We start from the raw sequence: 27,137 nt of genomic DNA, 5'->3' as shown, positions 1-27,137 counted from the left end.
TGATTTCAGAATTCATATATCACAAATAATTATGATATTCTACCAATTAAAGATATAGCCTGTTTCAGCATTAAATTAGTTATTTGATTTAATTGTTCCAATAAGAGTATTTTGTTTTTCAATTGATATAGAACTTACTAAACACAAAATACCAGCAGACATGTTCACTCCCATCACCGTATCGCTTTTTTAGCTCAAAGATCTCAAAATCAAAATAACAAAGTATTTCTATTCTATTCCAATATACTATGGCCAACAATATTGGAAAAACAATGTGTTCTACTTTGTTCAGCTTTTTAATGACATATTTTCAATTGTTGTTTGTATAACTGGAAAGAACAAATCAAATAGCCTGGGCTATCTATAAGCTTGAAATTTATGAATCAAGCCTTGAAACCTAATATTGGGCCCTAACACTCACTTATAAATTATCTTCTACACCTTGGCCCAGCCCTGCTTTATAGTAGATCCCCTAAATAACCAGAACTAGCTGTTCTATGGATGACTATTTCAAATGACAAGTAATCAAATCAATTCTACACCATGATTAGGCAAATCCTCCACCAAGAAAGATTAATTTCTCTCCTCTTGATGTCTTTCTTTAGCCAGAAATCTATAAGACATTGGCAGGAGTCACTGAAAGCTGAAATTCAAGTATAGTGAGAATATATCTAGAAAGTCTTATTTATGTTATATAGGCTTCCATTTATCCTTCTGCATCTTCGGATGTGAGGATGTGTAGAGTAGCGGGCTATGGGAAAAAGGAACATGAACAATGCTTTCCCGTTCTGAAGGGTAAACCTCTGTTTGTGTCCCTGACTGCCAGGGAAAAAATGTAGTCTGCTCAAGTGATAATACTTTGTTGGCCAAAGATGAATCGTGAGCTCAGTACCTGAGATGGACACAAACATACGTTTAGAAGTTGCTGAGGATAGCAACAAGAAACATAGTGGAAAGGAAAGTGTAGGTAAAATGCTAAGGATTTCATCAAAAGTGAAAATATGACCTTTCTTTTTTTTTAGATTCCATATATATGGACTTGAGGACATGGGGAGGGGGAAGGGTAAGTTGGGAAGAAGTGAGAGTGGCATTGACATATATACACTACCAAATGTAAAATAGCTAGCTAGTGGGAAGCAGCTGCATAGCACAGGGAGATCAGCTCGGTGCTTTGTGACCACCTAGAGGGGTGGGATAGGGAGGGTGGGAGGGAGACGCAAGAGGGAGGGGATATGGGGATATATGTATATGTATATGTATAGCTGATTCACTTTGTTATAAAGCAGAAACTAACACACCATTGTAAAGCAATTATACTCCAATAAAGATGTTAAAAAACAAACAAACAAAAAAACCAAGAAAAAAAAAGTGAAAATATGAGACAGGTAATACAGACATAAAGAATGTAATCAATAAAATTAAAAAGGAGCGGGCTTCCCTGGTGGCGCAGTTGTTGAGAATCTGCCTGCCAATGCAGGGGACACGGGTTCAAGCCCTGGTCTGGGAAGATCCCACATGCCGCGGAGCAACTGGGCCCGTGAGCCACAACTACTGAGCCTGCGAGTCTGGAGCCTGTGCTCCGCAACAAGAGAGGCCGCGATAGTGAGAGGCCTGCGCACCGCGATGAAGAGTGGCCCCCACTTGCCGCAACTAGAGAAAGCACTCACACAGAAACGAAGACCCAACACCGCCATAAATAAATAAATGAATAAAATTTAAAAAAAAAAAATTACAAAGGAGCAACGCAATAGTGCCTGGACGATGCCCTGGAAGTGGTTTACACTTAAAAGGTGCATCAAATGATTTGAAAATGTGTCCATAATATATTGTTGTTGCTTTAAAAATTAAGCTACAAAAGAAGGTAAACAGAGTTGAATTTTTGTTAAAAATATTACTTAACAAAGTATAGAGAAAAAGAGAGAAGGAGAAAAAGAAATTGATTTTGAAAAGTTATAAAGAAAAGCTGGAAAATTACTCACAAAACAGTCAATCGTAGTTACCTCTGTGAGTGGAATTGGAGGGTCAGGGTTTCATAGATATACTTTATACTTCTGCAGCTTTTTAATTTGGAACACTAAATATAGCATGATGTAATGAAAAGAGTCTTGGGAATCAGAAATGCCTAAAAATGAAATTTTGCCTCAGCCATACTGTAACCTTATAAAATTATTTGTTTTCTCTATACTTTAGTTTCCTTGGCTCCTTAAAATGACAATCATTGTATGTGCATTACAAGTCAATAGGAATATCAAATGAGATCATACACAAGAAAGAGTATACATATGATTGTCATTCAATGTGTGATCTATTATTATTTGTCATAGTCTCAGTTCCTGTTGGAAGAAAGCAAGAAGAATACAGTAGAATAATCATTCTTTTTTTCCCTGTGAATCAAATACAATTTAAGAAAAAAGAAATCCACAAGGTAGCATGCACGGTCATCTGGGCAAATCAGTTTTTATGACTAGTTAAATGTCATAAGTATTCTTACAATATTTCATATACTACTGAAGCCATATGTTGCAAGTAACCCACAGGACAAAGTAGAAGTCTTGAAGTAAAGAATGGTCAAGTGATTGTACAATGGATAAAAGGAAAAGGGCTTCATCATACTCCTTCAAGGGGCAGGGACCAGCTTACTCTCACTCCTCATCCTCCACTTTCTCTTTCATAATGGATGATTGCTCACTAGCCATGCCTGGAAATACTTAATTGTTCTATACCACCTCTGGCCACTCACTCAACTATCTCAAAGCCTAGTAGCAATTAGTAACCGAGTTAAGAGTGCCCAACAGGCTAGTGGAACAAAGAAAGCCAAGAACAGTTGGTTTATTAGATAAAATTAGCTTATGACAAAGTTTGAGATTTTCATACTGGTAAGAAACCAAAAACCCTGAGGTTGCAATACAGACCAGGCTTTCATAAATTAGTTGCCAAGTTAGGTCCTAAAAGGAAAAAATTTCTGTATTATTTAGCATATTTATTAGACTATATGGTGATTAAATTCAACTTTGAATAAATGAAACTCAACAAGTATTCATGCAACGTCATATACTCAGAACTATGCAATGAAAGACATCAAAGAAGTTTGTCATCCTTTACTGAAAGAAGATTCCACTCTCATTAATTACAATTAACATCTATGTAACACCTTACTCCAATAGAATTTTTAACAATTCAAATACCAGAATTGAACTACCATACTTTTTAGCTTATATATCAATGACCAAAGTATTTAGTGGCATTAAATAAACACACAACATAATGTCAGGTGTTAAAAGAGAAAAAAGGGCCCTGGTACATCTCTAATGGAGTTTTTTCTGATCAAAACATTATAGAATTTATAACAGGAATAAACCTAAGAAGTTAATGAGGAAAAGAGAGCTAAAAATTATTTGGTAAAAGCACTACTAAAGGACTTCCCTGGTGGCGCAGTGGTTAAGAATCTGCCTGCCAATGTAGGGGACATGGGTTCGAGCCCTGGTCCGAGAAGATCCCACATGCCGAGGAGCAACTAAGCCCATGTGTCACAACTACTGAACCTGCACTCTAGAGCCCATGAGCCACAACTACTGAGCCCACGTGTTGCAACTACTGAAGCCCACACGCCTAGAGCCCACGCTTGGCAACAAGAGAAGCCACCGCAATGAGAAGCCCGCACACTGCAATGAAGAGTAGCCCTTGCTCGCCACAACTAGAGGAAGCCCATGTGCAGCAACTAAGACCCAACGCAGCCAAAAATAAAAAATAAATTACTTAATTAAAAAAAAAAGTACTATTAAAATATTTTTGGATTCTTCTGTCAGTAGAGTATTTTTTGAGGAATAATAAAATACAAGAAGGAAACAATGTGGAAAGAATTAGTGACATATAAGAAAGTTAGATATATTAACCCACCCCTAATAAGTGGGAAAGTTAATAGAAAACTTAGGCTTCCTTAATAATTAGTGATTTATTCCTAAGAGTCCGATACCATTTGATCACAGGTAACATTCAATTTTTCATGCATTTTTCAGTAAAGGGATATTTTGTTTCATGCGAGCTATGCCTTGTCTTAGCTTTCTTATGAGCAGATGGTTCTTATTTAGAATATTATATGCAGATATGCAAACTGCTTTTTCAATAATAAATATGCCTTATAGATGAGTGAGGTTTGGGATTCCTTTTTCTGAAGATGAATCCAAGTTCTAATTTTACAAAGATTTTTTTTTCAGGTGTAAACACAGTAATTCAATATTTCTATAGATTATACTCCATTTAGAGTTATTACAAAACAATGGTTGTATTTCCCTGGGCATATATATATATATGCAACAAGGATGTGTATGTGTGTATGTGTGTATGTATATATATATATATATATATATATATATATATCACTAATATATATATATATTAGTTTGTATCTCTCAATCCCATACCCTGTCTTGCCCGTTCCCTTTTTCTCTCCCCACTGGTAACCACTAGTTTGTTCTCTATATCTGTAGGTCTGTTTCTGTTTTGTTATTTACAATCATTTATTTTTTAGTTTCCACATATAAGTGATAACATACAGTATTTCTCTTTCCCAATTTGACTTATTTCAATGAGCATAATACTCTCTAGGTTCAGCCATGTTGTTGCAAATGGCAGAATTCCATTCTTTCTTATGGCTGAATAATATCCCTGTGTGTGTGTGAGTATACATATATCACATCTTCTTTAGCCATTCATCTGTTGATAGACACTTAGGCTGCTTCCATATCTTGGCTATTGTAAATAATGCTGCTATGAACATGTATCTTTCTCAATTACTGTTTTGCTTTTCTTTGCATACATACCCAGGAGTGGAATTGCTGGATCTTATGGTAGTCCTACTTTTAGTTTTTTGAGGAACCTCCATACTTTTTTCCACAGTGGCTGCACCAGTTTACATTTCCGCCAACAACGTACAAGGGTTCCCTTTTCTCCATATCCCCACCAACATTTATTATTTGTGTTCGTTTTGATGATAGCACTCTGATAGGCGTGAGGTGATATCTAGTTGTGGTTTCAATTCACATTTTTCTGACGATTAGCAACGTTGAACAATTTTTATGAGCCTGTTGGCCATCTGAATGTCTTCTTTGGAAAAATGTTTATTCAAGTCTTCTGCCCATTTTTGTAATCCGGTTGGTTGTCTATTTGATATTGAGTTGTACGAGCTGTTTATATAGTTTGAATATTAATCCCTTACCAATCATATCATTTGCAAATATTTTCTCTCATTCAGTAAGTTGTCTTTTCATTTTGTAAATAGTTTCCTTTGCTGTGCAAAAGCCTTTAACTTTAATTAGGTCCCATTTGTTTATTTTTGCTTTTATATCTTTTGCCATAGGAGACAGAACCAAAAAAAATTGCTATAATTTATTTCAAAGAGTGTTTTGCCTATGTTTTCTTCTAGGAGTTTTAATAATATGTATGTGTATGGTTAAGAGTGGGACTCATGAAGGAAGATTAAAGGATGACTTACCATAGAGGTAAGGTCTCTATGATAGTTTAATAACAACCTCATACTTGGTGCATGAACACTTTATATATTTAAATCTTCAAAATTTATTTTACAGTACCTAAAACTTTATTTTGGATGCAACTTTGATAGAGTTATACATGGGCAGGGAGAAATGCAATGTTTTGCTTCCTAAGCAAGCTAGTGGTTAATTAAATATACTTATATTACCTGAACTTTTATGCCAGCAACTATTTATTTAAAAAATTTATACTCTTGCTGTATTATACATATAAAGAGTCATAAATATTGAATCTTAAAAATTGTTCATACCCTTTCAAGTTAATACAGGAATTTAATCTTCCTTCTTACTGTGGTCTTTATAGTTGTTGTTGTTAATTTAGCTAAGAAAATTTTTTTAAACACAAAGGTAAACACCACATAAAATATGTTCATTTATATGCTCTTTATAATAGTAAAAAATAAAAACAGTCTAAGGCCCCCCAAATCTGTAATCTGTGGAAAAAAGGATATTAGATAGCCATGGTTAATAATGTTCATAAAGGACATGGAAAATGTTCTCTTTACAATGCTAAGTTTAAAAATGTGTTGGGCTTCCCTGGTGGGGCAGTGGTTGAGAATCCGCCTGCCAATACAGGGGACACGGGTTCGAGCCCTGGTCTGGGAAGATCCCACATGCCGCAGAGCAACTGGGCCCGTGAGCCACAATTACTGAGCCTGCGCGTCTGGAGCCTGTGCTCCGGAACAAGAGAGGCCGCGACAGTGAGAGGCCCGCGCACCGCGATGAAGAGTGGCCCCCGCTCGCCGCAACTAGAGGAAGCCCTGGCACAGAAACGAAGACCCAACACAGCCAAAAATAAATAAATAAATTAATTAATTATTTTTTAAAAATGTGAACAAAAACTACAAAATTATGTATAACTAGTTTTAAAATTGGTTATAACTAGTTATTAACATTGTGCATAAGAAAGATAAAAAGAAATCAAAATGTTTTATTTCTGTTGCATTATTAATGATCTTTAAATTTATTTTTTCTTTTCCAAATGTTAAATAATATCTATGTATTACTTTTGTATTTGGAAATAATGTATGTTTTTAAATATATCATTTGTGCCCTCCTTATTTTCACTTAGTATCATTTAGGTTGTTTTTAGACACCGGAATGATAGGATGGGAATACTTCAAAGTGCAAATGTAACCCAAGGAGTTACATTTGAACCCATCACTAGGCCAAAAAAAAAATTATTATAATAACCAAATTAGTATTAACAGATGATATTTATTGACGGCCTACTATGAACTGCACACCATAAATAATTGTTTTTATATTTTAAAAGGCTCATATAATTTGCACAATAGATAGTTGATGAAGGTCAACCATTATTCTCATTTTCTGTGACTCAGTTTCCTCATCTATAAAACTGAGATAATAATGGTACTACCTCATAAGATTGATGTATTAAATGAATCCATGTACGTACAAGTACTCAGAAAAGTGCCTGGACACCTGGTGAATGCCCTGCAACTGCTCTCTATCATCATCATCACCATCAATATCGGCAATCAGTGAACAACTGATGAAGCTGAGATTTACAGAGGTTAAGTAACTTGCTCAAATTTTGGTCCCTTTAACCACAGAGTCTAAGCCCTTAAACTCAATGATAAAAGCAGTAAATAAATAAAGCTTTCAATTATAATGAAAAGACAGCTGCTTGTAAAACTGAGTGTCTTTAAAATAAAGATTCTCTGAATGTTAAGCTTACTTTCCAACTGGTGTCCTGGCACCAGGAGCTCTGAGACCTTAGGTGAGTTACTTAAATTTCTGAAACCTGAGTTTCTCTTTTCAAAAACTGATGTTGAAAAAAGAATGCAAAATAACAACAGCCAAGATTTTTTGAACTGTTATTGTTACCGTTATTGTTACTGTTTTTATCGTGGTGAAAATATCATTAATGAACTCTTTGATTAGCATCTAATTTTCACAGTACTGTACTCAATATTTTGTAAAAGCATAGTCCAAGCATATAGATCTTGGCACATGGTGAGTGTTCATTTAATATTTAATTAATTAATGTATCAGGCAGCTTTAGATTTACAAAGTGCATTAACTGATTATTCAATTGACCATCATAACAAAACATGAGTACAGAAGGTGCAGATATAGCCTTCTGACATCTTGCAAATGAGGATCCGTGTATTCAGAAAGGTTCAATGAACCGCCCAAGGTCATCCCAAAGTGGGAAGTCAAATATGGTCTCTGGAATAATTCCAAGATTAATGCTCTTTCCACTGATCTCAAAACCAATTCTTCGATGCGCTACCTGGATCAAAAGTCAAGTTTTCCATATTCAAATTCAGTGACTTCAGCATGAGTTTCTGCTCTTCTTCTGGAATGGGTAAGTCTTATTTCAGTTGCCTTTCATCAGAAATGTGTACAATTTCTGAAAGTACACTCATGGCCACTTTATTGTATATTAAAAACTTGAGAGCTTATTTTTCTTCTTCATGTTTCTAAATGATATTCTTTCTTTCTACTGATGGAACAAGTGTTACACTGTCCTCAGACTCTTTAAACCTTCTAATCAGATGCAATAATTTGCCGTCTTCTGATAGAGTGAAGGTAAAACAAAGGCACGTAATAGACTTTGAGGCTAGGAGAGAAATTTCCTGACAAGTAAACCCAAATCACTATTCCCTATAGTCATAAAGTAACACAGCCTCCTTCAAGGAAGGTGTTTTTCAAGTAAGTGAAACCAATTTAGTACAATCATTAATTCTACTGATTACTCAAAAGAACTTGAAACATTTTAGAAGAGTTTAAGACTCAGAGAAGAGGGAGAGGTTTGAGAATTTCAAGAAAGCAGATACCAAGTAACATCAAAATCAGAGATAGGTTTGAGATTATGAATAATTTCAATCAAAGAATGTTAAGTTTGTACCAAGAAAAATGTAGTATGATTAAAAGGGACAAAAATTGTTTAAGTTTTCCTAGGGTTCCACAGAAATAATTAGGTAATTTTCAGAAGTCTAAAATTCAAAAAAAGAAATTATCTCAATTTTGTTAAACAAGCCAGAGAATGTCTTAATTACTAGTGACAATGTATTTTATAATTTATTGTTTGAGGTTGCCTGCTATATCCATCAGTGAGGAAGATTAAAATCTTTCCTTTTCATAAAAAAAAAAATTTTATTGGCACCTAAATCAGGCTTCCTATCTTGAATGGAACAAAAACTTCATACTAGACCAGAGGGCATTAAACAGTATAAACAAAAGCATAACTAGGTCACCTGTGATGCTTCACATGGCTCCTCTCAATTCCAGAATATTAAGCACAAGGCAATTATAAAATCATATTGTGTTAAACAAAAGGATGACACACTGCTTGTTTCTTTTTCTTATTTTTTTTTCTTCCAACAGAGATATCCATCCCTAGTCACCTTAGTCATGTAAACATCCTGCTTCTAGGAGCACATCTCACTTGTATTATTTGGTAAGGACTGGGAAGTGGAGATTGTTTTGAGAAAAAAATCTTTAAACTCTCTATAATTTTCCAAATTACACTTAATAAAGACTTCTTTCTTTCAATCTAGTTGCTTAATACACTCATCCCTTGCCATACAGGTGTCACTTTATGGGTTCCTGCTTACACATAACCCTATTCTTTCTATAAAGGTACATTTTATATTAGTATGAGACCAGGGCTTGGTATGCATCTGAGAAAAGCCATGTGCTGACAAGTGCTTCCATCTTACTTTTTTCATAGTGTGTACAACAGAGTCTAGCACATAACGTATTCCCAATAGGTATGTTTAAACTAATGAGTAAATTAATTCACTTGTTGTAGCATCACATGGACCTCAAGCTCTATTAGGCATGCTTTTATATACTACATAGTTGTATTGAAACATACTGCACTTTGTCAAAAATTTATAATATATTTTGTGTAAAGTTTTCTCTCAAATCATCAACAATTTTGCTACCAGTTTTCACTTATTTTTATAATTTCACGCAATTCAGCAAATGAAAGTACTTCCAAACCGCCAAATAATTTGGAATTTTCTCATTTTATTAGTTATCAATAACAGTTTACTGTTATCAATTATATATAAATATAAATTTATGTAATTAATATTGCCAGCTTGATTCTTCAGCATATATTTTTAAATAAAACCTAAAGTTTCAACATTAAATGTAAGGAAAATTAATTATTGTTTATATTCTCACTCTGAACAAAATGTAATAAGGGATGAGTGTACTAACTTGGGAACTGAAAACAATCAAATTAAATTTGATTACAAATAATATAGCCAGATAGCTTGTTTAATTTTTTCAGTGTCTTGATATAGTTTTTCTCTCTTTTCTCAATTTACTTCAATAAAACATATTATCAGCTTCATTTTTAATTTAAATTTTTTCAAATTCCATGAAATTGAAATTAAACTAACACGATACTTCAATATGTCTTACTTATATATTTCTCCAGCTTCTCTAAGGGATAAAAAGCCACCATATGACAATGCAATAATACAGTTTTCCTTAATAATAAATGGCCCTCTACTCTCATAAAGGAGAATCAAGGCTTGAAATCCTAACCCACATCTGGTGAAAAGCAGATATAGAACTTTGGAAAATAAGTTATATAACCAAAGAAATATGAAGAAGGTTTATGAAGAAATTGTCAAAGACACAAATACTTCTGTTTTTAGAGTCCTTGAGAAAAGGAACAAAGACATACCCTTTTTACTCTATTTATAGTCTATCTACTTTTCATTGTAGCTATGGGTAGGGCTGACTTTCAGATAATATTAATAATAATATACTAATGATAGCATAAACATCTATATCTTGATACCACTTCATAGATTATAAAAAACAGATAATTTCTGATAACACATTAAATAATTGATGAATAAGTTATTATTACTGTCATTGTTATATCTGAGCTATAATGATGTGTAAGAGAGCATCAGTTTTGTTTTCAAACTAGTATAGCTCTTAAATATAGTCTGTTTTATTTCCAAGGTCCATATTATATCCTTTTGTCTTTAAACTCAAGCCTATGGCATGCCTCAATGTGCTACAACTTAGCTTTCATTAACAAAGTTGCAGTCACTGACTAGTGATGGGGCTGGAGCATGTCCAATTTGAAATTTACAAAGAAGTTATATAACCATTGTGCAAATTTTTTTTTTTACTACAAAAGATATTCATGCTTTTTATAAAAGTGACAATTCAGGAGTGCTTAAAGTACAGCATTCATTTTCCATCTTCAACGTCCTATTTCCATACCCCTGTTCCCTCCCCACACACACTGAAGATTACGGTGTTAACAGTCTAGCAGCTCTGGGACTTTCCAGACCTTGCTCATTTTACTACACCATTATGCATCTCAGCAGTTGGAGGAGAGGTGTTGGGATCTAGTTATAATTGTTCCAAAGCACTAAGCATCCTATGTTGTAATGTATGATTACAGACTCAATTTCCAAAAGGAAAATTGGGAAGAATCTAAAACTCACTACATTTACTGGTCACTTTCCTGGCTAATTTTCCATTTCATTCAATAATCAATTTTAACTAAGCAAAGCCAAACTGAAACATTATTGATGAGTTTTTCTTCATGTCCAAGAGAAGGCAAGGCAAGTCCTTGGCAGGCTAATTTACAAGGTACTTATTGAACACTTTGTTCTGTGCCAAACTTAACAATAACTGCTTTGTATTTACTTTTCACAATGGTCTTATGGGGCAGGTATTATTATCTCAGTTTAATAATGATGAAATTTAATTAACTTACTTGTGCAAAGTCCCTCCAACTAGCAAGAATATTAATCAGGATTTTCATTCAAACCTGCCTGTGTTCATACTACTACTTAAAGTGATTCCAGAGGGTTAAGAAACTAAATTCCTGAGATGTCGATGTCTTTGCAACAAACTGAATTTAAGGTCATGACTCCACTGTAGCTTGCCTATTTCATGAAACAACTCTTACTTCTAAAAGCGCTGTCTCACTTCTTACCTCACTTTATTTTACTAATGGTATTTGGCCTGATCTTCACGTTCTAAAGAGACCTTAAATTTAGACTTGACTATATTATCAAATCAAAAGATATATAGGGGCTTCCCTGGTGGCGCAGCGGTTGAGAGTCTGCTTGCCAATGCAGGGGACATGGGTTCAAGCCCTGGTCTGGGAAGATCCCACATGCCGTGGAGCAACTGGGCCCGTGAGCCACACCTACTGAGCCTGCGCGTCTGGAGTCTGTGCTCCGCAACAAGAGAGGCCGCGATAGTGAGAGGCCCGCGCACTGCAATGAAGAGTGGCCCCCGCTTGCTGCAGCTGGAGAGGGCCCTCTCACAGAAACGAAGACCCAACACAGACAAAAATAAATCATAAAAATAAATAAATAAATAAGCTCATTAAAAAAAAAAAAGATATATAATCATTGGAAACTCAGAAAACTGAAATAAGACTGTCACTTTATATGTTTAAACTTGTGCTTTATAACACACCACATCACATGGTGCATCATGACATATTCTATATAACCAAGGAATCACATTATAAATAGTGTAACTACATCACATTGTATTTTATATGTTTATGTGTATGCATGTGTTGGAGGGGGTTAGATATGTTAATGTGTTATATATAAACTTTTAACACCAAAATTATATAATACCTTTTGGCATTTATTTCTTAATATACTGGATTGGGATACTCAAAAAGTAAAATGTTCCTGTGCTTGTCTTGATCTCTGATAAAAACTAGGACTGGGAACTTGCCTTCAACCTCCTATACTAGTGTCCTCGACACTGTCCTATATTGATGCTTATGCCATTTATCATTAACCATATATGAATTATTTTTATTTTGCTCAAAGTCTCTACCATTTCCCACCATGGATACTTTAGAATTCTTGCTTGCTCTTAATAATAAGGCTTAAGATCTACCCATCTAGGAGAGACAAACCAAATGACATTGTCACAGAAGAATTAACCTTTGTATGTGACTTGCATTTCTCTAGCAAATAAAAAAATTAACAATGTTAAAGAGAAAAGTAGAGTAAGTTGCTTTTAAGCTTTTTTTTAAGCTGTAAGACATAGTAAGAAAAACACTGTAAATGGTAACCATAGTATACATATGGCTATATGCAACTAAAATAAAAATTTACAGAGCAATATCTACTCTTACTATCATGTAATATACTGATATTTATATTCTACTCTATCCTATTTTATTCTACTGTATACTAACTGCTGGTCTCAGGCTACTAAATTGGTTTCACAATTAATTCATGGGCTGTGATGTACTTTTTGAAACAACACTGACTAGATATTCTCTCTTTTTAAAAAATCCATTGTGTATTTGTGAAAAATGATGCATAAAATGCATCACTGGGGCACGATCTCTGGTTTTAAAGTCCCCTCACATGAACATATCTATCACATCTCGTGCCAAAAAGTATCCTCAATTCAACATTTGCTTAAATTGAGAAGTCTTTCTGGAGTATTTGCAAATGTGCCAAGATGAGATTTTATAACTCCTAGTTCTGATGAATTCCAAAGAAGTTTTTTATACATAAGGCTACAGCATTTAACAATATGTCTTCCTGCTCTTAAAAACTTCATACCATACGGCTTCCTCCCATAATTGGCATCTGAAGGACGGATTGTGGCGTCTGCAGTGGAGATGAGAATAGAAACAACCTACAGTCTGTACTTATCATCGGGCTCACAAAAAGGTCTTCTATGAGGTTAACTTGTTGCCACATGCCTCCTCCTTAATTTATTTTCTTTTTACTGTAATTAAATCCTTCCATGGGAACAAGGAATGGTGTTGCTTTCAAAGCCAGATAAAAAGACACATGAAATATGCTCAAAAGATTTTCTCAGAAGGGAAACGAATAGTGTCTTCTTATTTCCTATGGAGGGAAGAGAATCAGTAGATGTGCGTTCTACTTTTCCTTGAAGCCACAACTACCCCAGTATACAGGGAGGGAGTTTGGACTTAATTAAAAAGAGTTGGCCTTGGGTTCAATTTTTGCTCTGTCACTAAGTAGCTACAGTATTATGCGAAAAAAATCACTTTCTCTTTCCATACCTATTCTCTAACTTAAAAAATGGTAACTTTATCAGACTGTGTTATGCGATAAATGAATCAAGTAGAAAATTAATGACATATAGTATAAATGACCATGCTTTAACACACAGAATAATAGAATCTCAATTAAACAACATTTGGTTGTCAAGAAAGGGAGTTACCAAAAGGACAAATAATTCAACTCCCTCATCTCCCAACTGAGGTTTAAGTTCATTTTTCCACATCCCCTCCACGTGGTTATGTATTCCAGGCTTGTGCACAGGAGTTACCAAGAATTTAACTCACTACCTCCCTCTTAAGAGAGGCAATTCTTTCACTGAATGTGGAAACAAAATTTTGGACAGAAATCTTGAGTTGTGAGACCCAACTTTGTTAACAATCATGTACAAGTAAGGCCAAATTACTTGTCCATACTGTTTCCTCAAATGTAAGATAAAGGGGTTATTAAATGCTTACCTAAGACACTTCACACTGTTAACACAGTGTTAACATTCTACAGAGCTAACAGTAGTTTTTGTGTCTGAATTATCATCATGACCATCTGAAAAGTCATCTCAACTCTCAACACTATTCAACCCCTGAAGAAACAAAATGAAATCCCCTTAAAAAGTTCCCAGTAGGGCCCATACTGACGTTTCTCATCTTTCCAAACTAAATTGTTATCTTGATATAATCACAGTTAGTAGAAAAGGTGTGACGGAAAAAGCGTGTTCCCACTTTTTAGAAGGTAAACTAAACACATAGACTATGAATCACATTCAAGGTCTTTCAACCAAAGCTTGATTGTTACCAACTTTTTAAATAATTGATGGAAAAAATGTATCATAACCTGAAAGTTAGACAATGTTTTAATGATGTCACATTACCAGTACCACTTACTGGTACATTTTTCCCCCAGGGCATCACTGAGATGTTTTTTTGGCTAGAAAAAATTAGCATTCCTTTCTCATTAGGTGGAAGTAACAAATTCAAGAACCAGTGCAAACAAAAAAGGGAGTTGGGTGTGAATAGCATTTTACAATTAATCAAGGGAGGCATTTTGGCACCTCATTTTTATAAAGAAGCAAAACTGTGAAAAATTACAAGTGACTGCTATTTATCCACATACTATATATTCATTAAGTGTGAGCTGGATACCACTTTAACACAAATACATTCATTCACCAAATAGTCTTTGAGCACCTATTATGTGCTAGGCACTCTGACAGGCCCTGGGCAGGTACAGTGGAGTTTCAACTAAAGTCAGCAAAAACTTTGAAGTGTGAAAATCCTGTAAGTCATCCATAAAGTACAGTATATATGGTTTGTGCCGATTTGTAATTACTTTCCTCAATGAAACTGAGCTATATCAAGGGGAAGCATGTAATAATGGAATATATGCAAGTGTCTGACTACTTAAAGCATACAAACTTTAAGGAGATTATCAGACCTCTAGTTTTGAACCAGAAGTATGGGTGAAGCATTTTAAATGTTCTTTCTTGCCCACAGCAATTATTCCATTGAAATCTCAAAAATATTAATGCATGTTAACACATTTATTTTGTTTTGATTTTGAAGTTTAAACATTGTCGTAGTATCCTATTTGGGAGGGGGGTTCAAGTTTAAAGTCATTGGAATGAAAATGCTTATACTGTACTCTATCTTGAAGGTATTTATTATTGCACATGAATTTATGGTTAGGTAGGTAATGTTTATAGTTTCAGTTAGGATCTATTATCTGATTGAAATTGACTGTGGGTCAGGTAGGCAACTGTGTGCCTCTTCACTGGGTGCTCTCACATAGTTGAGGTCAAGTGGTCTAAGACGGCTCATCTGGAAAACATGGCAGCACTCATCCTTCACAAGGTGATGACAGGGTTCTAAGACAGACAGACTAGGAAAAAAGTCTTCATTTCCACCGAATTCTATTGACCAAAGCAGTCACATGGCTAGTGCTGCATGAGAGTAGAAGGGAACTATTAAGTTACAAAGCAAAGGGGTCATCAATGGAAATCATCAGAGCCAAAGCAATGGATCTGCCACACCCCTGAACAGGCAAGCACCATAGACCCTGTACTATCATGGGCACATGAACCAAAGTTTCCCAATGTATGGAGGCAAAGGACTCCTTAAATTTTCTTAGAGCAGAGACAGTGGCAGCTGGACTGTCTCCTTTACAAAGAATACAATTTTTTCTTCTCAGTTACTGCACGCTCCTTTCACAGCTGCAGAGCTAGAGGGGTTTGTATTTTTTTTCTTTTTTTGTTTTCATACATTTAATCCCGTTGCCTTGAAGGCCTAGACAATATGTGTGCATAATATAACAAGCCACCGTAAATATATAGTCCTGTAGCCTACGGAAAAACATAAACCAAGGAAATGCAAGTGGAGGAGATTAACCTTGAAGCTGAAACCCAAGGCTGCTTGTGCCTGTGCCCTCCTCTGAAATTCTGTGATGCCACACACGTTCTCAAAGGAACAACTTGTGTTAGCTGCCAAGAGGACTGAGAGACAAAGTACTGCACGTTTAGGTATAAAGTAAATGGGCAACGTGGGGGGAACAAAGAGCTTTTTTGAAAATAAGACAATGTCTTTTTATAGACCTCAATGCCTGTGTGAAAGCATCTGGAAATTTCCATACTCTTCAAGAAAGAAGAATATCAACTGAGTGAAAAAAGGTAATTATACAGACATGGGCATAAGGTTGAGATACTGAGGTAGGGTGATCTAGGGCTAAAGAGAACTGTCCCAATCCAGCCATAGAAAGAGGCTCAAGTAAGAACTGGTATTGTCATTTCATGGGAAATCCCGCAGGGGCTTCCTGAAGGGCCAGACAGCAGAAACCCAGGCATCACCTTGGGGACTTCCACGGTACCCAGCAGAGCTGTATCTTGTTACTCAAGCACTTTTCTGATCCTGGAGGTAAATTTTACCTTGTAAAACTTCCCACTCCACTGCTCCTAGGCCGATAAATTTTAAGACATAATACCATGCAACCTCACTCGCCACTTACTTGCTGAGGATCCAAGCAATATAAATACCTCTTGATTAAACCACATAAAACAATAAACCAAAAAGCATTTCTTCCAATCTTCAATGTTTGTATTCAAAGTTTGTTCTCTCCTAAATTCTGGTGGTATCTTCCAAATATTCTGCCCAAATTTGTCAACAAAATTTCTATTGGCCTATTTTTGAAAAAATAATTAAATTTGCCTGAATTTGGCAATCAAGTTTTTATTGACTTTTTTTGCCCACAAATAGAATATTTTCTTTTAATTATTATGTTGCAATAGGTAGTCTATGCTTTTAATACACAACTTCAAATGTTTGCATGTAGAAATTATATAAAAGAAAGTCTCTTCAGGGTGAGAGAGTGTCATGGACACATATACACTACCAAATGTAAAATAGATAACTAGTGGGAAGCAGCTGCATAGCACAGGGAGATCAGCTCGGTGCTTTGTGACCACCTAGAGGGGTGGGGTGGGGAGGGTGGGAGGGAGGGAGATGCAAGAGGGAAGAGATATGGGAACATATTGTATGTGTATAACTGATTCACTTTGTTATAAAGCAGAAGCTAACACACCATTGTAAGGCAATTATACTTCAATAAAGATGTTTTAAAAAAAAAAAAAAAGAAAGTCTCTTCCATTCCACCCTATTCCTTAATTCCTTAGAATTCCTACCCAGAAGGAGCAACTGTTACCAGTTTTGCTCTTCTATGAGAACAATTCTATGAATATTCAATCAAATGATTTTTACAAACACCATTTTATACAAATAACATACCATTTACATAGAACTGTGCTTTGCTTTTTTCACTTAAAATGATCTTGGAGATCATTATGATCTCATTACCTATATAGAGTGTCTCATTCATTTTAATAGCTACCTAATAATATACTTTATGGATGCATTATAATTTATTTTATTGTATCACTCAGTACGGGAATATAATTAGGTTGAAAAAAAACAGATTAAATTAGTAAGAGTCAAAGGTCATGATGATGAGTTTCTCTTTGAACACTATCTTGGATTAGCATCTCCTACAGACTGACCAAGGCCTACTCTTCTGAAGCTAGATGGAAGTTCCTAATGAAATTTATGATTGATCTGAGATAAACCAAACATAGCTTCATCCTTGGTCTCTTGCAAACATATTTTTTTACTTTCTCACCTTCTCATATTTCCTCATGCCCTTTACTGGAAACCCATGCCTTCTTAATTTTCACCAGTTGTCAGTATTCTCCCTATTAAAATTCCACTGTCAAATTCATTTCCTTCTCTAAGACTTCCACTATGGCCTCCATCACCATAGAGCAGGATGTGATTTTTTTTCTCCTTCAATTTACTTTTGAAACATTTGTAACTCCGTGTCATCTTGAATTATGGTTATGGAAGTATTAGTGCATGTTCCATCTCCTTTGCCAGACTGCATGCCCATTGAGGGTGGTAATGTATAAAACATAGGGCTATCCTTCACAGGACTATTAGCGGGCCTTTTGTATATTTTGACTTAATAAATATGTGCTGCATAAATATATATCCTCTGGGTGTGATTCTATTGGATTCTGCTGAATTATAATAGGGCACTGAATTAGCAGTTAGTAGCTATGAGCCCTCCTCCTGTCTCTGAAGTTGCTATCAGGTAGTTATTGGATGAACTATATAAACTCGTAAAACATTCGTATTTTAAAAAAGGAATAAAATATCTAGATTATCTAGATCACTGCTTGTTGTGAGAATCAAATGAAATAGTGGTTTTATATGAAAAATCTCAGCATTAGGAAAAAAAATCAATGGTCTCCCAGTCCAATGACCTATCCATTGATCAAAATCTCTATATATCAACATCTTTGTACGTAAACTATAAACTAATGTATGAAAATTTCCAGAGGCATAGAAGTCCCAATCCAGTGTAGAAGGCCATTTTATGTTTGTGCAGCTCTGAATATTGTTAAGAGTGGCCATACAGTGAAATCCATGTTATGTCACTATAATGAAAAGTTTGCTATGTCTAATTGGTGACAGGCTCCCAATCTCTGAAGTAGTCTTACTCTGGTCATTTCATTAATTTCCCAATAACTCAATCCCACATTACAAGATTAGATTGTTTGGAACACACTTACAGTATTATTGCAGAATTAAAAAATCTCAACTGAGATCTGAACCTCACGAACATTCGAATCTCAGCTCTTTCACTTAATTCTTGACATTAGGCATGTGGCTTACATTTTCTATGCTTCAGTTCCCTCATTTGTAAAGTGGGGATCAAAATGTAATCTATCTCATAGGTTTGTTTGTTTGAGTACTATCAATAAATATCTTTATAGAATATATATATGAAAAAACCCTTTTCATAGTGCCTCAGTAGTTGATAGCTATAATTAACTTTCAATGTTATTCTCAGGTCAATTGATCCAACTGAAATGACTTTGTATAATGTATCAATGTGTCCATATTGGCTCTATGGGATGAAATATACTTACACAAGAGATTAAATGATATGAATATATTATTATTTGATTTTAAGAAATAAAAAAATTTGAAAAACAGAAAAAAATAAATAAATTTAAAAAATAAAGTAAAAATCTCAACTAATCCTAACAATGATCTAATGAGCTATATACAAAGTCTTGTGTACCTTCTTTGGTATACTGTAGTGTTTAGCATAGGCAGTATGCTGTCCCAGAAAGAGTGCTACATAATGAGTAAGCCTCACAATTTGGGTATCTTAACCTCTGTAGGTCAAATCAAACCTATCCCAAACAGCGTTGGTTGAGAACTAACAAATAATGTATACAAACGCGTTTGAAAAGCACCATCAACAATAATAAGGGCTAATACTGTTATTATCTGGTATAGAACTTCAGTCATATTTTCCTTCCTCACTATGATTTCCACATAAAGAAGCAATAAATTTCAAAGCAAACTAATGTTGAATTATTAAAATTTATACTTCCTGAGAACGTCCTATAGAAGGATAGAACTAATTCATACACATCTCCATTTCAGATTTAACTATACACTCTATTGAAAAATAGTTGTAAGACTAAACTGTTTGGTAATTTTCTATTACAACATACCTGGGCCAGAACTGGCTGCCTTCAGGCCTTATGTGTATTTATATGTACCTCCCTTTAACTATCAGAAACCCTCAGGTACTCAGAGCAAACTGACAGTGTTAAAATGTAAGGAGTTGAAAGAAGATCTAGAAATCTTAAAAATCCCTATCATCGTTATAGAAGATGTACAAATAATGCAATACGTAAACCAAAAAAAAGTATCCATTTTGCCAACTGATGGTCACATAATCACTCATATTAGCTTATATCTATGTTGCTCTAGACATCTGCCATCCCGTCCCTTCTTATATAACTGGTATAACTGAGCCACTCAAAAGATCTCAAATAATTAGGACAATTTTAGCCCTCCAAAACTTGAAAGTTTAACTGGGAAGCTATCAGGCGCACAAGACATACTCGATGTAAAGAGAACTTACCTTCTGTGTGCACCGCTGACACATAGGTCCAGTTGTACCTCTTCACTATGTCCACCATGGCCCGTGCCTGCTGGGCATCTGAAGGCACGACCCTCATGAAGTACTTGAACAGAGTTTTGTCGCTCAGATCCATGCTTGTTGCCGAGTAAGCAATTTGAGGTATGTTGAAAAGCTGGAGCAAGTTCTGGACCTGAATGGCCACAGAACTGGAGCCAGGCCCGATGACGCCTACTATGGGCTTCTTGGAGCGGAAGGAAGAGGAAGAGCCGTCCACACAGCGCACCAAGCCTTCTTCTTCTTCTGAAGAAATGAGGGAGTCCCTTATAAACTCAATGCTCTGCTCTAGGGCCACGGCCGAATGCCAGCAGGAGTCCCTGATCTCGCAGCCCAGGGTGACGTTGGGCAAGAGCGTGGGGTCTGAGTTGATCCTTTCCAGGGTGTGCAGCATGGCCTCCACCCTCTGAATGCCATACTGTTCACGAACTGCCCCACACTTCCGCTCGTGAACTTTGTCCACAGTGGGCTGGTGGTGGACAGAAAAGAGAGCCCCGATAATGATGTCACCAGGCATGTGAGCCACCACCCTCCTCTCACTGGACTGTGCGCTCCCACGGACATCTTCTTTCAAAAGCAGGACTGACAGGATCAACAGAAGGACCATTTTAGGAAAGGAGTTCAAGCTAATAAAGACAGCATGGTGGGGAAAATTTAGGAGAGTTCTGAGAGATAGAATCCAGGGATGTCCTAGGGTGAGCGGCAAGCCAAAAAATCAGCCAGTGATTTAGACGTGCTCTCTAAAGGACCACCATGTCCCCGGGGACCATTTAGTTAGGTGCATCCATGTGATCATGATCTTCAAAACCTGGGGAAAAAAAAATAGAATGGGGATTTAACTACGTTAAGTGCAACCGGTTTGGGAAGCTCGAACAGTCTATGCTAATAGAGAAAGAGAGGTCATTCTGATGTAGGTAACTTGAAAAAAGGAATCCAAAAATCTTTCTGACTCTTCTTTGCCTGTCTCCTTTGTGATTCTGTGATTTGATAAAAGTAGCTGATACAGTTTCTTGATCCTACCTGGCTTAGGTTAATATTTTTTTCATTTGTTCATCTGGAGTACACAAAACCAAATCTCATGTGTGGGAGGCCCAACTATACTCTGACGCAAAGGTGAGGGAAAGCACCTAAAAGAAGTATGCCATGAACAAAAATCTTCAAAAAAACCCAAAATATTAGACATTGGTGATCCCAATAACAATGACAGTATCTTTGTTTGTTTGTTTTAGAAATGCTCTTTGTGTCCTTCCAAATTTTCAGCATTAAGCATGTACTGATTATGCAATTAAAAAATAAAGTTACTTTAAAAAAAGCCTACATACCCCATCTTCAAATGCAGTGTAAAGCAAGTTGAATAATCTTCCCAACAAATATTGAGCTTAGTTTCCATACAATATAGACCAAAGGCAAATGAGGCCAGATCAGTATTTTCACGTTAAATGAACTATAGGATAGAAGAGGGTTGGAAGATTACAAAGTAAAATGCCCCCAAATACAAAGACATAGTGTAATGGTACCAATTTTTGCAGAAAAGAATATTCAGGTTCAAATTCCAGTTCTGCTACAAAGAACTATTAGTAAATTGTTTAACCTCTCATTACCAGAATTCTGTCATCTGAAAAATGGGGATCATATGTGCTAGGCTGCCCTTATGGGAATCAATATAAGATACCAACTATGCAAATGTTTTCTATATTGAAAACGGCTATATATATTCAAGACATGATTTTTTTCTGTTGTTAAATTTCCAAGGGCCTTCTGTGGCTAGGTGGTGAGGACAGAAAATTCTCTGGCAACACACTCAGTTCTCCAGAGTCTTCAAAGTAATTACAGAGTCTTGTAATAAAATTGACAGTTATCAGTCCTTTACCCCTGATCCAGGAAAAATTTCCACATCATGAAGATTCATAGGGCTGGAGGGATGCATATTTGGAACTATACTTCCAAGTAGAAACTTAGTATAGCTATGAATTTAGTCATCTATTTCAGTTTAAACTCCTGGGGAAGAAGAAAATTTTGTCCCAGGTTGCCTACAGCAAATTCTAGCATGATTTGTAAAAGAAAACTGACCAATTAGTGATCTGGGTTACTTAAAGGATTGTTTAAGAGACTTTTTTTGTAAGTTATCAGCTCTGCCAGCCAAAGATCTCAAATTGTTTTAAAGTGACTAACTCCCTAAGCACCACCTTTCAAAGACAGGTGATGTTGCTTCAGGAATTTCTGCAATTATGATGTTTCTTTAAGAATACCAATGGTTTTCAAGACTCATGAGATCTGCAAAAATTCTAGTCCAGACACAAAATGAATATAACCTGAATCACATTTCTAATCACTCTCACCCTCATTTTCACCATTTCCTTCCACTGTTTCTAATGGCAACAGAGAAATGCTCCCTCTGTACAGTGCCAAACACTAAAACACACACACGCACACACGCACGCACACACACACACACCCCTCATCAAATAGCTACATGTTCCAGAATAACTAGATTTTTAGCAATATTTAGGGGAAAAATCAGCTTTGGTATGGAAGTTGGCATCATAGACAAGGGGGAAGGAAACAAAGACATATTAATTTTCTCGTTGGGAAATTATCTGAATATTCTCAAGCTTTCCCTTCACTTTACTTAGACCAAAGACTTGGGGACCAATGCTTATTATCATGGTCATGTGAATTCTACTTCAGACAAAAGAAAATCTGAAGTAAAAGGAATCACAATTTCTCATTAAATCCAGAATGTTAGTAAGCAAATCCAGTAACAAAACAGGACTCATTTTCATTATGTAAGAGCATCAAAGTGACATGAGAGACTAGAAGTGGCCCATCAAACTGATGAACCTAAAATATCGATCTCATGCATTTTATTTGTTAGAGTTATTTCCAGCAAGGCCCATGTATTGAGAATATATATAGATATATACACACACACACATATATATATGTAACTTCCTATGATAGGCTAAGTTAATTACTTCACTCATTCAACAAATATCTATTAACTACAGAGTGGGAGAGACTAATATAACAAAGAAGTACAGTGATGTACATTGATAATTACCATCATTATCTTTCATTGAGCGCCCATCATACACCAGGCGTTTATTCACTAACTCATTAAGCATATATTTATGGCCTGCCTATGCTATGACTCTCTCCCGGGAATCAAATATTCAAGAGAAAACAGGGTGTACACGCTCCCTATACTCATGGGGCTTACAAATCAGTACTCTAAAACAGCGGTCCCCAGCCTTTTTGGTACCAGGGACCGGTTTCCTGGAAGACAATTTTTCCACGGAAGGGGGGGGGGATCAGGGCGGGGATGACGGTTCAGGCGGTAATGCGAACAATGGAGAGCGATGGGGAGCGGCAATGAAGTTGTGCTTGCTCGCCGCTCACCTCTTGCTGTGAGGCCTGGTTCCTAACAGGACTGTCTGGTACCAGTCCAAGGCCCAGGGGTTGGGGACCCCCGCTCTAAAAGGTGATTTGAACTGGAACCTGATGAATGCAAAGAACAATAAAATGAAGAATGAAGTCAGTCATGTGAAAAGTGTGGCTAGAGCATAAATAATGAGTGCAATTATGGTGCAAAATGAGGTTGGAAAGATATGAAAGGGCCAGACCATGTAGGACCTTGGAGGCTCTTAAGGAATTTGGAGCTTAAGTGTAACAGAAAGCCATTGAGGAAGTGTAAACAAATGACTGGCACAATCCAGTCTTAGAAAAGATTCTCCTAGCTGCTCATTGTTCTGGATAATGGACTTGAGAAATCTGAGACTCTTATAATACTCTAGGTAAGAGATGATAGTGGCTTGGCTATGATTGGTGACAGTGGATATGGAGAGAAGTGGACACAGTCACCTATCTTTTGCAAGTAGAATCAACTGGACTTGCTGACGGACTGGATGTGGGTAAGGTAGAGAGGAATCAGTGTCTACTCCTAGGTTTTGAGTCTAAGAAACTAGTATATTCTGGTATCATTAAAAGGGATAGGATTGACTGGAACAGAAACAGATGGGGTCAAGGGAAAACAATGATTTTCTTTTGAACATGTTAAATTTGAGATGCTTTGGAAGCATCCAGGTATAGCTGTCAAAGAGGAAAGAAGATATGTAAGCGTGCACCGAGAGGAGTTTTTTGGCTTAAAGATGTAAACTGAGGGTCACCAATATATAAACCCTTTGAAATGAATAAAATTACCTAGAGAGCAAGTATAAATAAAGAAAAGGTGGGGCTGAAAAGTAAGCCCCACAGAGAGGTAAGGTTGTGGGAAAGCCAGCTAAGGAAACAGAGGCAGCTCAGAAAGTAAGGAGAGAAAGCAAGAACATGTGATGTCAGAGAAGCCAAAAGAGAATGTCCTGGGCACTTTATAGTTGCAGACATATGCAAGGCTTTCATGCTTCTCATTCCCCCAGAAGATATTATATTCTATGTGTATTGTGTATCTACGTCTGTATGTGGGTATGTCTCTGTATGTGTGTGTCAATAATCCTTATAACAACCCTGAGATGTAGGCATTATTTTATTCTCTCTATTTTCCTAATGATGTAATGGGTTTTAATAACTTAAAAACAAGCCAATCACAGAATGATGGAGCTAGAATTCATGTCTATGCCTAGTGACTCCATAACATAGTCTTATTATCATCTTTTGTCACCTTACCACCCCTTCTGTCAAGAGAGGTATTTCCAAAGTCCATGAAAAGTGAGAGAGGCCACCCAAACACAGTTTGAACTTCCAAGGGAGATAGAATCTAACAGGAGTTTGCTTAAAAAACAGAGAGTGATGGACATTTCAGGAAAAGAGATGATTCATACATAGAAGGTACAAATGTGTACGACTATCTGGCACAAATGTATTTTTATTGCCCTGGCATCCCCTAGTAGATTATGACCTGCCAGATTATAAATCAATGACTGTTTCATAATCTGCCTTGAATACACACAGTGACTATATTTTATTGATACTAGCTCTGAAGCTCAGATACCTGGAAAGTATATTTTGAAATAAATTATGACTTAGAAGTTTGACAGAGTTGTGCTACAACTCAGATTATTATAAGGTTAAACAACAAGTCATCCCACGTGCTCCCAAAATACAAGAAATCAATACAGCATACATTCTAAATAGACCGACAGAGTATATCCTAGCTCTACCAGCATCACTCATTTGTTCAGTAAGTCTTTATTAAGTAACTGTTCTGTACTAAGCACTCCTGCAGTCCCTGAGGATTCAATTATGGGCAAGGCAGACACAAATTCATGCCCTCATGGAGCCTGTAATCCAAGGTGGTTTGTCAGACAATAAACAAGATAAGGAAGTAAAATATTGTATGCCATACAGTAATAAGGGTTAAAGAGAAACAAGAAGGCAGGGAAGGAAGATAGAAAGTATCAGAGATATGGAAAAAATTTTTAATAATGTAGCCAAAGAAGTTTAAACTGTAAAAGTAAAATTTGGGTAAATAACTAAAAGAAGTAAGAGAATGAGTCATGCAAATAACAAGGGGATGAACATTCCAGGTTTTAAAAAAAAAAAAAGTAAATGCTAAGTCCCTGAGGCAGATGTATGCTTAGTGTGTTGAGAAACAACAAGGAGGCCAGTGTGCAGTGAAGTAAAGGTGGGGAGAGAGGAAGAAGGGAGGTTTGAGAGCTAGTATGATGATCAAAGTCTTTTTGGACTTTAAAAGACTTTGGCTTTAACATTGTGTGAGACTGATTTTCTGGAAGAGTTTTCAATAGGGGAGGGACACACAATGACCAACTTTTCAACAAGAATAAGGGCACAAAGGCAGAACCAAGAAAGCAATTAGGAAGCTACTGCAATAATTCAGGTGAGAGAGATGACAGTGGCCTGGATCAGGAAGATGGTAGTATAGGTAGTGAGAACTGGTAGGATTCTGAATATATCTTGAAGATAGAGTGAAAGGGTTTGCTGTCAGATCTGACTTGGGCTGTGAAGGAAAGAGAAGGATCAATGAGGACACTACGGTTTTCAGTCTGAGCAAATAAAAGATGGCGCCATGTTGACTGAGGCGGAGAAAACTGTGGAGGAACAGATCTGGGTGGAGATAACCGAAATTCAGTTTTGATACATCAATTTTTAATACTTGTTAGAAATTCAAGAAGAGGTATTTAATAAGCATCTGATATAAGAGGTTGAAATTCTGGAGAGAGGTCTGCATAGGAGATATAAATGGAGGAGGCATCAGTATGTAGATGTTCCTTTTTGTAAAACATAAAACCGAATGAAATCACCTAGGAATTGGAAAGAGAAAAACTAGTTCTGAGACTGAGGCCCGGGGAATTTCAATGTTTAAACTCCCAAAGACCCAGAGACAAGGAAAAACCAGCAAAGGAGACTGAAAAATTTTATGAACAGAAACCTTATCTTGTAAAGTGTATGTGTGGTGGGGAGGGGGATGAAATGTGAAGTATTCAAGTTCTATTGAAGCAAAAATAAAAACAGATATGGCTGTGTTTTCACAAGAAATATTATGAGTGTGTGTGTATGCACACAGTCAGGAAACATACACACTGACATTAATGAGATGTCCTCTGGGTGATGGGAATATGCATAATTTTTAATTTCTTCTTTGCTTTTATCTGTGTTTTCTAAGTTTCTGAATTTCTACTATCAAAGCTATTTGTTATTTGTGATATTTTTTTAAGTGTGGGACTGAGGGATCTACTTTCTAAATTTCTGCCCCAGTCTCTCTTACGGTCTTATCTCTTCTCAATCTGCCCCTCCTTGGAAGTCTGCAAGTCAAGTTAAATTTGGGTCTCCTTTAGGTATTCTGAATATATCTTGAACCCCTTTGCCCCAGTGGTTCTGTTCACGCTGCTTCTTAGCCCTGATATGCTCTTGTTTCATGGCCTTAAGGCAGAGTTTTTAAGAGCATGGGCTTGGAGTCAAGTAGACCCGGGTTTGAATCCTGGCACTGCCATCTGCTGGCTGTGTGCCCTTGGTCACTTAGCCTCTCTGAGCCTAACTAGAATGAGAATAGTACCTACTTCAA

The 27,137-nt window shown here is 36.3% G+C and overlaps 1 protein-coding gene across 4 annotated transcripts in view; it reads right to left on the bottom strand.

Moving 5' to 3' along the window:
• Positions 1-27,137, bottom strand: part of GRM5 (glutamate metabotropic receptor 5) — a 531,669-nt gene that overhangs the window by 496,107 nt on the left and 8,425 nt on the right. For all 4 annotated transcript variants that reach the window (XM_036861062.1, XM_036861058.1, XM_036861060.1 and 1 more), the window contains exon 2: positions 20,066-20,927. In XM_036861062.1, coding sequence (XP_036716957.1) covers positions 20,066-20,726 — 661 coding nt within the window. In that variant the 5' untranslated portion in view covers positions 20,727-20,927. The remainder of the gene's footprint in view (positions 1-20,065; positions 20,928-27,137) is intronic.

The sequence above is a fragment of the Balaenoptera musculus genome, chromosome 8 (assembly GCF_009873245.2).
Source record: "Balaenoptera musculus isolate JJ_BM4_2016_0621 chromosome 8, mBalMus1.pri.v3, whole genome shotgun sequence".
NCBI lineage: Eukaryota > Metazoa > Chordata > Mammalia > Artiodactyla > Balaenopteridae > Balaenoptera > Balaenoptera musculus.
The sequence above is the reverse complement of the archived record's forward strand: the minus strand, read 5'-3'. Positions and strand labels throughout refer to the sequence as shown.